This window comes from Eulemur rufifrons, chromosome 30 (assembly GCF_041146395.1).
Source record: "Eulemur rufifrons isolate Redbay chromosome 30, OSU_ERuf_1, whole genome shotgun sequence".
Classification (NCBI taxonomy): domain Eukaryota; kingdom Metazoa; phylum Chordata; class Mammalia; order Primates; family Lemuridae; genus Eulemur; species Eulemur rufifrons.
In genome coordinates, this window is record NC_091012.1 from 52449169 (window position 1) to 52463377 (window position 14209).

Consider the following 14209-nt stretch of genomic DNA (forward strand, 5'->3'; position numbering starts at 1 on the left):
ATCTCCATATTGCTTTCCACAGCGGTTGCACTAGTTTGCAGTCCCACCAGCAGTGTATGAGTGTTCCTGTCTCTCCGCATCCACTCCAACATTTATTGTTTTGGGACTTTTTGATAAAGGCCATTCTCACTGGAGATAAGTGATATCTCACTGTGGTTTTGATATGCATTTCCCTGATGATTAGAGATATTGAGCATTTTTTCCATATGTTTGTTGGCCATACTTCTGTCTTCTTTTGAAAAATTTCTATTCATGTCCTTTGCCCACTTTTTGATAGGGTTGTTTGAGTTTTTTCTCACTGATTTTCCTGAGTTCTGAATAGATTCTAGTTATCAGCCCCTTTATCGGATGTGTAGCATGCAAAAATTTTTTCCCATTCTGTAGGTTATCTGTTTGCTCTCGTGACAGTTTCCTTGGCTGTGCAGAAGCTTTTTAATTTAATCAGGTCCCATTTATTTATTTTTGTTGTTGCTGTGATTGCCTTTGGGGTCTTCTTCATAAATTCTTTGCCTAGGCCAATGTCTGTAAGAGTTTTTCCCACGTTTTCTTCTAGAATTCTAATAGTTTCACTCCTTAGGTTATCCACCGTGATTTGATTTTTGTCAGAAGTGAAAGATGCGGGTCTTGTTTCAGTCTTCTACATGTGGCTATCCAGTTTTCCCAGCACCACTTATTGAATAAGGAATCATAAGAACAGAGACACAGACCAGTGGAACAGAACTGATAATCCAGATATAAAACCATCCTCATATGGCCATCTAATCTTTGACAAAGCAGACAAAAACATACACTGGGGAAAAGATTCCTTACTCACTTTTATTTTCATTCATTCCCTCAGCACATATTTATTGGGCACCAACTCCGCCAGGCACTGTGCCAGGTGCTAGGGATATAGTGGTGGCCAAGGCACACAGGAACTATGCCCTCTTAGAGCTTCTAGATGAGAAGCAGGAATAAACCCTATTTCCTCTTCACATCCTAAATCCTGGAAATGTGAGTGCTAGTGATGTTCTTATTACAAAACTGCATTACAGCAGAGTGATTTGTCTGTATAGTTTAATGAGATTTTGATCTGCAATCATGTGCATAGCATTTATTTCGTGAAGTCTCTGCTGTAAATTTTCTATTAATTGCTGGCTTTGTTACCCAGCACAGCCCCTGCCTTTGTGTGCTATAAGGGAATAAACCCATTGCATTAGCCTGAGCAAAACTAATTAGAAAGATAAGTCCCCTGGAAAAAGGCATTCCAAAACTAAATAGGACTGATCTCAGGACTTGCTTGCATTTCTGGATGATCAGAGCCATGGTTTAATACTAGCCAGGCATGATGGCATATGCCCGTAATCCCAGCGACTCAGGAGGCTGAGGCAAGAGGATCACTTGAGGCCGGGAGTTTGAGACCAGGATGGGCAGCATAGCAAGACCTCATCTTTAAAAATAATGAAAAAAAAAAAAAATAGCGGGGCATGCTGTGTGTGCCTGTAGTCCCAGCTACTCAGAGGCTGAGGCAGGAGGATGGCTTGAGCCCTGGAGTTGGAGGCTGCAGTGAGCTCTGATTGTGCCATTGCACTCCAGCCTGGGCGACAGAGCGAGACTCTGTCTTTAAAAAAAGTTAGCATGAACAATTGAGAAGGGGTTTTAGTTGCATATACATTAAAACTACATTTGAGACAAATGGAAAGAAAGAAGAAAGAGAGAGAAGGAAAACCATGGATGGATGTCATGGGTTTTAACTATCTCAAAATGCTTCCATCTGTGTGATTTCATTTTCCTCAAAAGCTTCCTGGACAAGTATTATCATTCTCTTCATTTTCTAGGTGCAGGGAGACCAAGTGACTTAGTCCAAAGTGTTATTGCTGGTCATTGGATGACACAATGAAACACCTATCAGATGACACAGATTCCTTTAAAAAAAAAAAACATTGTTCTTTTCATGATGTTTCTAAGAAATTAAAATCCTGCCATGCCCTCTCCTCCCCCTCTTCTTGCTGCATCCCCCCAGCACCCTCACAGGGGCCAGAGAAGAGTATACTTGGGTGATTTGGAGACTCTCTGATGTTAAAAAGATCCTCAGCTTAAATCCAAGATAGCACAGTCACGGGTTGTGTGGGTTTTCTCTTTTTTTTCTTCTCCATATTGCTTTAAATAAAAATCTTGGAGCCACCAGCCATGTAATGATGGATTATTTTAAGTAACAACTGGGGGGGGGGCAGAATAAATTAGAAACACAGACCCTTCCTCCTCGGTTTGGCAGGAGGAGGCTTTTGCTGCTGGGATTTGAAACCGTGGGTTTCTCTGCTGCCTGCACAGAGGAAGGAGACCACATGCTCGGGAGGGTGAGAAATAATGTTATCCTCTTCCTCAGTGTCTTCTCATTAGAGGCAGCCATCTGCTGAATTATGCAGTGTGCTCTCAGCTGGCCTGGTGTGGGGTCACCCGTTCCACTCACTTAAAGGTGACCCGGAAAATATTTGCGGGCCTTCTCAGGGCCATGCGTCAGGGCTCAGGTTTCCCCTGCCAGGGCCCTCTCTGACCCCTAATGAAGGCCCTTGGGTAACAGGAGCAGAACTTTGCTTTCTCAGCCCTGATGAGGTGTGAGGTGGTGTTCGGTTTCCTTTCACATGGGAGGCCCCAGCACCGAACTCTGGCGCTCAGGCAGGAACTGGGTTTTTTCAGATCCCCATTAAACAAGACCAGATGGAGGCAGAGGCAAATTCGGGCTCCCCAGAGGGCAGTTGGGCATTCACCCAGAGGCCTGTGGGTAAACCTTTTCTTTTCTTTTTTTAGCAGATTGGAGGTAACAATGGCCAGAGCACCTAGAAAACTCTGTTTAAATTGCCTGGCTTGAAGGGACTGTGTCTGGCATTTGTGGGAAAGTTGACCCATCCCAAGCAGGGGTCACTCCTGGCCCCGGGGTGGAGATGTTTTACCTAGACTTTGGCTGGTTGAGTTAGGCGGGTTCATTAGCTCTGTGGCTCTTGAGAAGAACTCGGCAGCTGGCCAGGCTGAGCCTTAGGCCAGAGTCAGAAGAGAGGAAAATGGGGGAGAAAAGTGGAGGAGTAAGTGGAGAGGAGGAGCGCAGGCCCTCACAGCACTGGCTGCCTCAGTGGTCTTCCATGGGCCAGGGCCACCTTGGTGAGCCCACAGGCTTCTGGGCCGTGTTCTGTGATCCTTCTGCCTCCGACCAGCCACAGCCCGATGTCTCGGAATTTTACCAGCATAAAGAAATACATCTGCCGCTTGAGTCAGCTTTTCCATTTGACAGTGGCAGTCTGCTTGACAGGGCCCTGGATCCTAGCACCATTCATTCTCTGCTACTAAATCACTCTGTGACGCGGGACAAGTCACTTCCTCTTTCTGAGTCTCTGTTTCCCCTTTTGTACCATGAATGGGTTGGATTAGGTGATCTTAACATTTCCTTGTTCTCCAGCCTAAATTTCTTTTAGGTCCTTGACTGCTTCTGCTTCCCAATGAGGCGGCAGAATTTAACTCCATCCCTTCCCTGCTTTGACCCTTTGAGCTGGGTGGGGAGAGAGTTGTAGAGAAGGTAAATCCATGCTTTTAGCTCAGCGGGGTCTCTGTAAGTGGAATGGAAACAACACTTAGATAGTGTCTGTTGGTGTAGGTGCATACAGTTATTGTCTTTCTATAAAGGTGCATGACAGCTGAATGCTTGTCTATTGAATCCTACTTCTAATGCAATAGGAGAGCTGGCTATTTAATGGAACCCTGCTGTGAATGCTTTTATAGAATGAAAAGCCATTCTGGAATTTGTCTTGTGTATTAACACCAGAGTTTCATGTACTGGATTTGCCAAAAATGGGCCTCACCCCCCACCCCGTATGGTAAGGATAATCTCCCTTGTGCCTCCTCAGAGCCCCCTAAGCTGCTCACCCACTGAAGGGCATTTCTGAGGCCCCTTGGGGGTGCTGCCAGCTTTTGCAGGCCTTATTTCTCATGGGAACAGCCCCCAAATTTCTCTCTCCCAATACAGGGCATTATGACTACTCTCAGTTTCCTCTTAGCCCGGCTTAATCAGCATAAGGGAAATTCTAATACTTGGTGTGTTGGGTGCATTGGAGGGTTTTTTTTAAACCTCTGGGAACTTATCAGTGCTTTTGTGGTTCTTACGGCTGATGATACAGTAGCATCCACTCCCTTGACAGCACTGAAAGCAGCAGATGGGGCTGTCAGCTACCTGATTGTTTCATCAAGATTTTTTGCTACATGTTTCAGGATATATGATTTGATGTTGGGTTCACGTGAATCTTTAGAATAAGAAGTTACACTGTATAACAGTAAGTTATGCATATTATGTGTAATAATAAGTTATAATAGGGTTTTATTGTAGGTAAAATGTTTTATATACAATAAGACCACCTGAAAGCTAAATGCTCTGATTAACCAAATTGTCAAGGACCTTTTTGGTTGTAGTTGAAGATTTTTCTAAAATATACGAGGCCACTTTCCTGCCCTGGAAAGTATCATATCATAGAATCTTTTTTATTTTTATTGTTTATTTTTTTGAGGCAGGGTCTTGCTCTGTTGCCCAGGCCAGAGTGCAGTGGCTAGATCATAGCAACGTCCAACTCCTGGGCTCAAGCAATCCTCCCACCTCAGCCTCCCAAGTAGCTAAGACTACAGGCACGAGTAGCTAAGACTACAGGCATGTGCCACCACACCCAGCTAAGTTTTCTTATTTTTTGTAGAGACAGGATCTTGCTATTTTGCCCAGGCTGGTCTTGAACTCGTGGCCTCAATTGATCTTCCCACCTTAGCCTCCCAAAGCGCTGGGATTACAGGTCTGAGTCACCACGCCCGGGTGAATAGCTTTTTTAAGGCCATAACCAACCAAGACTGAATTTTTAAAAAAATAAAACAACATTTTTTCCTGCTTATAAAAGTAAAATATGCCTATTGTAGGACATTTGGAAAAACACAGAAAAGCAACATCACCTACAACTCCTCTATCCAAAAGTAACCACTGATATCATTTTTTTTTTTTTTTGAGACAGAGTCTCACTCTGTTGCCCGGGCTAGAGTGCCGTGGCGTCAGCCTAGCTCACAGCAACCTCAAAGTCCTGGGCTCAAGCGATCCTCCTGCCTCAGCCTCCCGAGCAGCTGGGACTACAGGCATGTGCCACCATGCCCGGCTAATTTTTTCTATATATTTTTTAGTTGTCCAGCTAATTTCTTTCTATCTTTAGTAGAGACAGGGTCTCTCTCTTGCTCAGGCTGGTCTTGAACTCCTGAGCTCAAGTGATCCTCCTGCCTCGGCCTCCCAGAGTGCTAGGATTACAGGCGTGAGCTACCGTGCCCGGCCCACTGATATCATTTTGATGTATATTCTTCCAGTCTTTTTTAAAAAAAAAAATGTATGCATACTTTCCTCCCATCCTTGGGATGATCCTATGTATACAGGTTGGGTTTTTTGTTGTTTTGCCTAACAGTATTTGGTCATGTCATTAAATATTCTTAGAAATATTTTTATCAGCTGCTTAATATTTCATCATATATCACTGAACTGATGAATTGGGTTTGGTAGTCTTTTTTGATGCATTGGTTTTGGTAGATTTACAGGATTGGGAATGAAGGTGGAGAAAGGGAAGGTGTGAGAGCTCGGGCCCACTAGTAAGTGACTGATGAGGCTGCTAAAAGGAATCCTATTTCAGGGTTTTTGTCCTTTCCTAGCATTTGGATGCAAAAGGCCAGAGAAGAAAGTTTAGGGAAAGCCTAGTCATCAGCAGTGAATTTCAAACTTTTTGGTCTCATCCTTCAGAATGACAGCTACTAACTTAGCCACCCTGCTTTTAAGCAGAGGCAGAAAATTCGCCAGCGACACAGATGCACCCTCAGCTCCCAGAGGCCTCAAATACTGCTCATTTCCACAGAGGTTGGAAGAGGGGCAGAGGGAAGAGGGCCACAGGAGTTGCCTACTTGGGTGCTTGTGTGACTTTACTTTCAGAATAACAGCAGTGGGAGAAAGATTTACAGCTGGAACTGCCATAACTGGGTCTTCTATGTACCTTACGAATATTCAATTAAAAGACCAAATTGGTGTGTCCTCCGGAGAGGAGAGGAGGCGGAAGAGAAAGAGAGCAGTGTTTCTGCCTGTGATACGAAATGTGGTATAACGTATTTCAAAACCGCAGGTGACTGCAGATGAGGAGAAAACAGGAAATGTAATTGGGGAGGGGAGTGGGGGCTCTCCCAATTCTCAGGAGCTCTCTTTCATTTTGCATTCCTTTTAGCTCGTCTCAGACTCTGCATCCTAATTACCCTTGCTGCAGAGCTGAGTGAGAACTCTCCTTTCTTATATTAAAAATGTTTTAAAATTACACAGGTAATGTGGGAATACATTCATGCTACGAAAGAATCAAACAATATAGAACTGTACTGACTACCTCCTTGACTAAGGCCCTATTTCCATCCCCCTCCCCTGAGGTAGCCACAGTTCTTGGTTTGGTGCATGTCTTCAGTCCCCTGTCTATTCATCCACATCCATTTCTGTGCAAACACACACATGCAGGGCTGTTTGTGCATATATGGGCTCGCACTGTGCTTACTGTTCTACAACTTCTATTTTCTACTTTGGAATATGTCTTGGAGGTATTCACACCAGTATATATAAAACCACCACATTTCTTCTTTACTGGCTACATTCTTTATATGCCAGAATATGCATGTACCATAATTTAGTTAAATATTTTCCTATTGTCTTGTCGGACATTTAGTTTTTTTCTAGGTCTTCAGTATTATAAACAGTGCTGTAATACATTTCCCTGGGCATAGATCTTTGTACAGATCCTGAGAGGAGGTTGCAAGATTATGGGAGATGTGCAATTTAAAATTTTGGTGATTTCAGCCTTTCCAGCATCACAGTTTAAGCCTTGAATACGGCACCACCTGCTATTAAAGATGACAACTTGAGGTTTTAGTGTCAGATGTGCTGGGCCAAGTTGCCAGTTCCATCTCCTCTTGTCCACATTGTAGTCAAGGGAATATTCGATTAACTGCAATCAAAGTAACCAGGACCTCAATTAATCAGGCCACTGTTAAGGAGAAAGAGGAAAGGGATAAGGTATCAGAGATTTAGTGAGAGAGGAGGGAAGAGACTTCCAGGGGCTGTCCTGGGGTCAGTGTACATTCAGTCCAATGTCCTGTCCTTTCTACCTCTTCATATTTAGCTCTGAACAATGAGGACTGATATCCATAATGGTGACCTTGACATCTTATAAGATTCATCGAAGCAAGAATGCATGGTGTTCACTAGACAGGATTTCCTAGAGCAGGGACTATACAAATACATTTCTGAAGCTTTCCAAACTACAGGGATTGAGACAAAAAGTTTGCTGCTTAAATCTCAGCGAGGAAAGCACATTAACTAGGTCCCATGTCCCCACTTCCCCTAACTCTTTAGGACACTGACTGGGTAAAAGATACAGAAGAAATAAGGATTCTAAAAGTCACCAGTGATCTTCACCAAATCCAAGTCAATGACCATTTCTCTTTAATTCTTGACTTTCCCTTTGGCCTCTGGTGATGGAAAACTATTGGGTCATCTCTTACTTTTTTCCCTCTTGGCAGAATCCTCTCCATCTCCCCCTTGCTTACTTGTGGACATTTCCTATATTCAGTCTTTAGCTCTTCTCTCCCTGTGCTATCTCTTGGAGAACACATCGGGTTTCATACCTCTCACTCCTAAATTTATATCTCAGTCGTGAATTCTCCCTGAGCCTACAATCCCATATTCCTAACTACTTACTGGATTTCTTCCCCTGACTATCTCACCATCAAATCAAAACTATCTGATTTTCCTTAACATATAAAATGCTTTTACAGGAGAAAGACAAACATCCATTTTTAAAAAAATAGGCAAAGACATAAATAGGCAACTCACATATACATTTGTAATATACATACACAGTTGAACAATGAAAAAATGTTCTCCCTCACTAATATTATACAATGCAAATTAAATGCCATGATGTTATTTTTGAATGATTCAATGACTCAAAACAGTTAAAAAGCCTATGAAACTCCACATTTTTGGGTAAACAGATATTCTCACATATCAGTGGTGGAAATGTAAATTTGTACTAGTCCCTGTTGAACGATGTGTCAGTTTGTACCAAGGTCTTTAAAATATGTATACTACCTTTTCATCCAGCAGGCTTCAGTTCGAAGAATTTAACTTAAGGAAATAATCGGAGATAGACACAAACCTATAAGAACAAGAAGTATTGATTATGATGTTGAAAACTTGGAAATATGCTAAATGTCTAGCAGTGGAAGATTGGTTAAGAAAATTCCTGCAACGGAATGCTATATAGCAAACAAAAATAATGTTTTAGAAGTACACTTAATTATTTGAGAAAACACCCATACTATATTAACTGTCAGGTTATTAAGTCAGGTTATGAAAAAAATATACAGGATAATCCCTATTTGCAAAAAAAAAAGTATACAGTCTGGTGGGGAATACATATGAACACTAACAGTGATGATCTCTGGAGAGTGATGTTATGGGTGATTTTTATTTTCTCCTTTATAATTTTCTGTATGTTCTAAAATTTCTATGGGGAACATTGATTACTTTTATAAAATTAAAAGCCTCATAAGTGTAATTTTTTAGTAACAGATTATTTAAAACCAGACTTCTGGACATCCGTACTAAACAAGCTCCCTTGCCTTCCTAGCTTCCCTCTGTCCATCCATGGTGCTGTCAGTCCGAGCCTCCAGGCTTAGCCCCTTGTGGTCAGCTTTGCTCCCTCCCCTCCTCTGCCCCATCGCTCGCTGAGTCTCATCCCTTCTTTTGGACATCTCTCATATTAGTTCCCTCCTTTTGGGTCTCAAGTCAGGTCAGTTCACTTCAACCAGCATTTATTGTCACAGTGTCTGGATGTCACTCCACTGGCTCAACATTATTAGAGCCATCTCCTCATAACGTCTCTTTGCCCCTATTCTTTCCAATCAAACAAGCACCCTGAGGCTGGAATGATCTTTTAAAAACACTACCTGTATCTTGGCCCTTTCTGCTCAAAACACTCAAAATCCCCCCAAACCCCATTGCCTAGGGAATGAAGCCCATGGTCTTTTCTTCTGCCGTTTAGGGCCCTTTGCATCACTGTGCTAGGTGGGAGGTAATTGTGGGCACATGAGAGGTTTTTGTTAAGTTTTAGCAATGAAGTAAATCTTTAGGGATAAGGTAGGGAGCTCTCCCCAGTGCCCTCCACTTCAGTTTGAAAATTCCTTTCCTCTCTTTTTGGCTTTGGAGCACTTGCAGTTTCATGGTGCTGAATTTGGAGACCGGAAGAGGCAGTCAGGGGTGATAAAATATGGCCCAGGAAACCTCAACTCTGAGGCTGTCCCAATTTCCCGTGCCTGCTGCAGAGGGGGCTCCACCAAGAAAGCATTTTGGCTGTTAAGTCCCTATCTCCCCTGCAGTGTTGAGGACCAAGAACCAGCAGTGGGGACCTTACCGCTTACTCAGTTTGCTTTCATAAAAAGAAGATGGGGAAAGGGGAAGGGGAAGCAGAAAGGGGTGAATGTAGGACAAAGCCCTGAGTGATGTGAGCCCCTCATGAAACTCAGCTGTCTTCGGGGGGCCCTCTGGTGCACGGAATACACCACCTCTGACTGAATGATGGCATATGGTCGTCTGTCAAGAATGCTCCATTGGGAGTGTGTGGGGTGAGATGTGTGAGGGTAATGAACTTGCCAGATGGCAGTCACTGGCACTAGCCCTGTCGCTTGCTTTTGGAGCATCCGATGACACTGATGGGAGTGGGATCCCCAGCTGTGTAACGGGGATACCTGGCAGCCAGTCCTAACAAGGTAGGCTGCCTCGAGGCTCCCTCTCCATCACAGCCCATCCCTTATTATGGACCTAGTGTAAAAGCAGGGCCAGTCCAACAGAAGAGCTGCCTACTAGTGCTGCCTGGCGTGCTGGCGCCCCCGCAGGCCTCCTGGCACGGACCATGCCCTTCTTGGATTGCTCTTGGCACCTTTCTGGTTATGGAAAGCTTGGTGCAGCCCCACCCAACAGAAACTCTGACTCCTTACATAGCCCACCCATCCTTCTTGTCCAGCCCGGCTGTCTCCAGCTTCCCTTCCTCTCTCTTCTTCCCTCCCTTCCCCCGTGGCCGTTAGCAGTTGGCACATTTCTTGAGTACATGCAGGCCCCTTTTGTCCTTCCCCCTGGCTCCTTGGAAGTCTGCCCCAGTTTGAGGCTCTCCCTGTTTTGTGAAACCGTTAACCATAGGAAGCTTTGGGCCTTGCAGGGGAAGCAAAGGCCCTCTGCTTTCCAGGGCTAGAAGTGGCTTGTCTGACCCCTGTGGAGCCAAGGGAATCAGAGTGAGCATGGAGGCAGCTCCCTTAGGCGTAGGAAGCCGCGAGTGTTCCGTGGCATTACTGGTCAGGTGTGGGGCCTAAGGGAAACCTCACAGTGCAGTCACAGCAGCAGCCACTGGTGAGTGAATGCTTGCCACATGCTAGGCACTATGCTAGGCGCTTGGGGAACATTATCCTATATAATCCTCACACTGACTACTCCTAGTTTCCAATTTTACAGAGGGGAGACTCTTGAGAAGTTAAGTGACTTGTCTGAGGTCACACAGCCAGACGGTGGCAGAGATGGGGCTCTAATGCAGGCTTGCCTGATTTCAAAGCCTGTGCCTTTAACTTCCACACCATGCTGCCTTTGTAGATCCCCACAATGCCCTAGAGAGAGGATTAATTACTGTTTCAAGTCTTTTTCTAATATTTGCTGAACATTTGTGCGTGTATTAAGCTTGTTACGTGTGTTAGTACAGTTGCCCCGTCACCTCAGGTGTGCCATATTATCTCATAGAGCAGACATGGAAGGAAGCAGTCTGAGAGAGGTCACCCAGCTTGTAAGTGATTGAGGTGAGATTTAACCCAAGTCTGTGAACCTCCAGTGCCAGCATTCACCTCCCTGACCCCGCCGTCCTGCCCCTGAGAAGCCCCCTTTGTAATTTGCTCTGTCTGCAAGTTTGGTGCCATTCATTACTGAGCCTAGAGGATGCCTATACCCCCAAATCCATGATTTCCAAGCTGATGGGCCATTTTGTTTTGGAGCAGGGAGTAGGTGAGGGAAGAGATGACACAGTGGGCCTGGGCGGGTGTTACTTCCTAGCACAGAGAGCATTTGGATGGAGAAGTGAGACCCAGATTACTTTTAAGCACATTTTCATTTTCTCCCCTCCCTCTCCTTCCAAATTAGGGTGAAGGTTGCCGAACTGTCCCCCTGGCTGGACATGTGGGGTTTGACAGCTTGCCTGACCAGCTGGTGAATAAGTCAGTCAGCCAGGGCTTCTGCTTCAACATCCTGTGCGTGGGTGAGTATTTCCATAGCAGGAAATTCTATTACAGAATATGGATCCTTAATGGCTGGATGTGGCTTTGCAGGTAATTAGGTTAAATAGTGTGCCATTCTGATCTAGTTGCAAGAGTGTTTTCCCCCTCTTCTTTTATGCTTCTATTTGCTTTTGTAAACAGCAGGCTGTAATTACTTTTTTTCCTGGTCAGACCAGAATATGGGGCCATATCTTGGGGGAAACTGAGCTATGTGAGACCCATTGGAAATTTTGTAAGGGAACCGGCTAGCTCAGTTACTGCCGTCAAGTTCATTTTGACTGCAGAGGAGCTAGGGAAGAGTTGGAAGGGAGGTGATAGCTGAGGAAAGATGCCTGCCCACCAGCTGTGGGCAGTAGGTTGGGTCTGTCTGTTTCCTCTGCAGCTTTGCTGTGCTTGGTACAGTTTGAGCTCAAGTGCAGGCACCACACAAGCTGTGTGCAAAGTTCTTTTATTCCCTTTACCTATATCTCTGTCTAGACCTTTAATCTCAGTGGTAGAGCCACGTCTTAGCCCCCCTAAGTGCTTAATTGCAGCTCAAAGAGAGTTCAGTAATGTTTGTGAAATGAATGAATGAGTGAACCCCACAGGAACCACTCATTATTCTTCTTAAATACTTTCTAACATTAGCTCTTTTGGTCCTTTCTAAGACTCCGGGAAGCATTTGTGTGCTCATGGAACAGGTAGAGACCCAGAAACTTGGGGAGGTTAAGAATTTACCTAAGGCAACACAGAAAAAGTGGTAGAGCCATAACGAAGACCTACACCTGGTTGACCCCTTGTCCCTCCCACTGCTTCTCTAACTGCTGCCAGCAACATCTCTTGAGGACACAGAAGCACTCCAGAAACCACTGCACACCAATCAAACAAATATGAGGGACAACAGTTCCTTGATATTCTTTAAGAATCTCTTCTTAGAGCCAAGTGTGGTGGTACGTGTAGCTACTTGGGAGCCTGAGGCAGGAGAAGCGCTTGAGCCCAGGAGTTCAAGGTCAGCCTGGGCAACATAGCAAGGCCCTGTCTCTAAAAAGAAAAAAAAAGAATCTCTCCTTAGACCTTAAAAATCCCAAACTTGAAAACACAATCATAACATATAATTTTCGCCTACAGTGCAGGAAAGCATATTTTCAATGACCTCCTTCCGAACCTTAATGATTATATAAATACCAGAATACAGTCAGTTTTCACATTGGCTGGAACACTCAAACACAAACACTTCTGCTGAATTGCCTTTTCTTATTTTTGTGTAGAATGTATGAGGACCTCAATCATGTTGTAGATCTGTACCACCTCTAAAGTTGATATTTTACTCTTAATGTATTCAAAAAGTCTGTTTTCTTGCTAAGGGCATTCATTTTCTGGGGCTTTTTTTTTTTTTTTTTTTTCCTGCTCCTCCAACCCCAGCACTTTTTTCCAGGTCGTTTTCTGCAGGAGAATCACTGCTTGCTCAAGGACAAGTAGAGAGCAATGGATGACAGGCAGTCAGGGAGGCTCACTCACTAGCTAAATGACTCACTCCCACGCGTTAGCTTTGGAACCTATGAGATGAAAATATGTGCTTCGCAGAGTTATACATTAGGAGCCTTAGAGTCCAGATCTAGGCTGTTAATTCTTCAAATGCTGAAAGTCTAACTTATGGTTATGATTAGGTACTACTAAGAGAGGAATACAAAAATGAATAGAAGTCATAGAGACCGACATTAAGAGCAAATGCCATCACATTCAATATTACCACTACCCAATAAATCTCTGTTGAACTAACAAGATCGCCAATCCTTGGCCGATGGCCAACTTACTTCGTGTAATATTTGATTACTGCAATATTTCAGCACAAACATATCAGATTCCCTTGGCATTCCTCCCAGAGCTCCATATGACCTGTACCGAATTGGAGGAGATGAGAAGAGAAATGACAGACTCACTCTCAGTGACCTTTCAACCACGTGCAATTGACTGGGCTAGTAAAGTTTTAGGAGGGAGGCCGTGTGAATCAGAATGGCTCTCTGAGGGCGGAAGTGTGGGGTAATTTGACACGTGGATCACAGGCTCCCCTACGGCCCAGTGGAAGAGGCAGCCAAGCTCAAGGCAACGTGAGTGAGAGAAATAGTAAACCCCGTCCTCTAGTTCCCACCCAGACGTTGTTCAGCTACAACTGCTTCAGTGTGCACCTGCTGGGATGGAATTGTTTAAGTGCCTGAGACAGATTCTCGAAGAGGGGAGAGGTGGGAAGGAGATGCTCTCACCCCACAGGAGTCATACTCTCTCCCCTCCCACTTGTCAAGTTTCAGGAAATGGCTGCCTCAGTAGCTTCCCTCTTAGACCTGCAGGTGCAACCGTTGGATAGACCAGGCTAGACTGGGTTAATTTCATTCCTGATTCCTGATCCAAAAAATCCTACAGCTCATAAATCCTGACCTCTTGCTTTGTTCACAACCCTGTCAGCGTGCAGAGAAACCACAATTTGGCCAAGGTCACGAGCGGCTTAGAGTGGATCTGAGGCTGCAATGTCAGCCCAGCCATGCGGCTGGGTCCAGTCACTGACTTGGTGAAGGATCTGTAGGTTCACTGCTGAAGGTGATCTTTTCTCTTGCAGGGCTTTCCATGGCCATACTTTTCACGTCTACTGCCGGTGCATAACTGTCAAGTTGACTGCCTTAATGACTGCTATGAAAAGATTCTGTCTGGGCATAGAATATATTCCCCCAAAGTATTTTCTTTTCTTAGAGGGCATTTTTGCTGTGAAATTATGGTAGCGCTGGCTTCGATTATGAACTGGGACCTAGAATATTTTCACATTATTTTTGTTTGTTTTTTGTTTTTTTAGAGACAGGGT

The 14209-nt window shown here is 44.5% G+C and overlaps 1 protein-coding gene across 3 annotated transcripts in view; it reads left to right on the forward strand.

Moving 5' to 3' along the window:
- SEPTIN6 (septin 6) overlaps positions 1-14209 on the forward strand; it is a 67370-nt gene that overhangs the window by 5618 nt on the left and 47543 nt on the right. For 2 of the 3 annotated variants that reach the window (XM_069464509.1, XM_069464508.1), the window contains exon 2: positions 11246-11360. In XM_069464509.1, coding sequence (XP_069320610.1) covers positions 11246-11360 — 115 coding nt within the window. Of the gene's footprint in view, positions 1-2231; positions 2337-11245; positions 11361-14209 lie in introns of all 3 variants that reach the window. The other variant, XM_069464507.1, reaches the window with a different exon arrangement.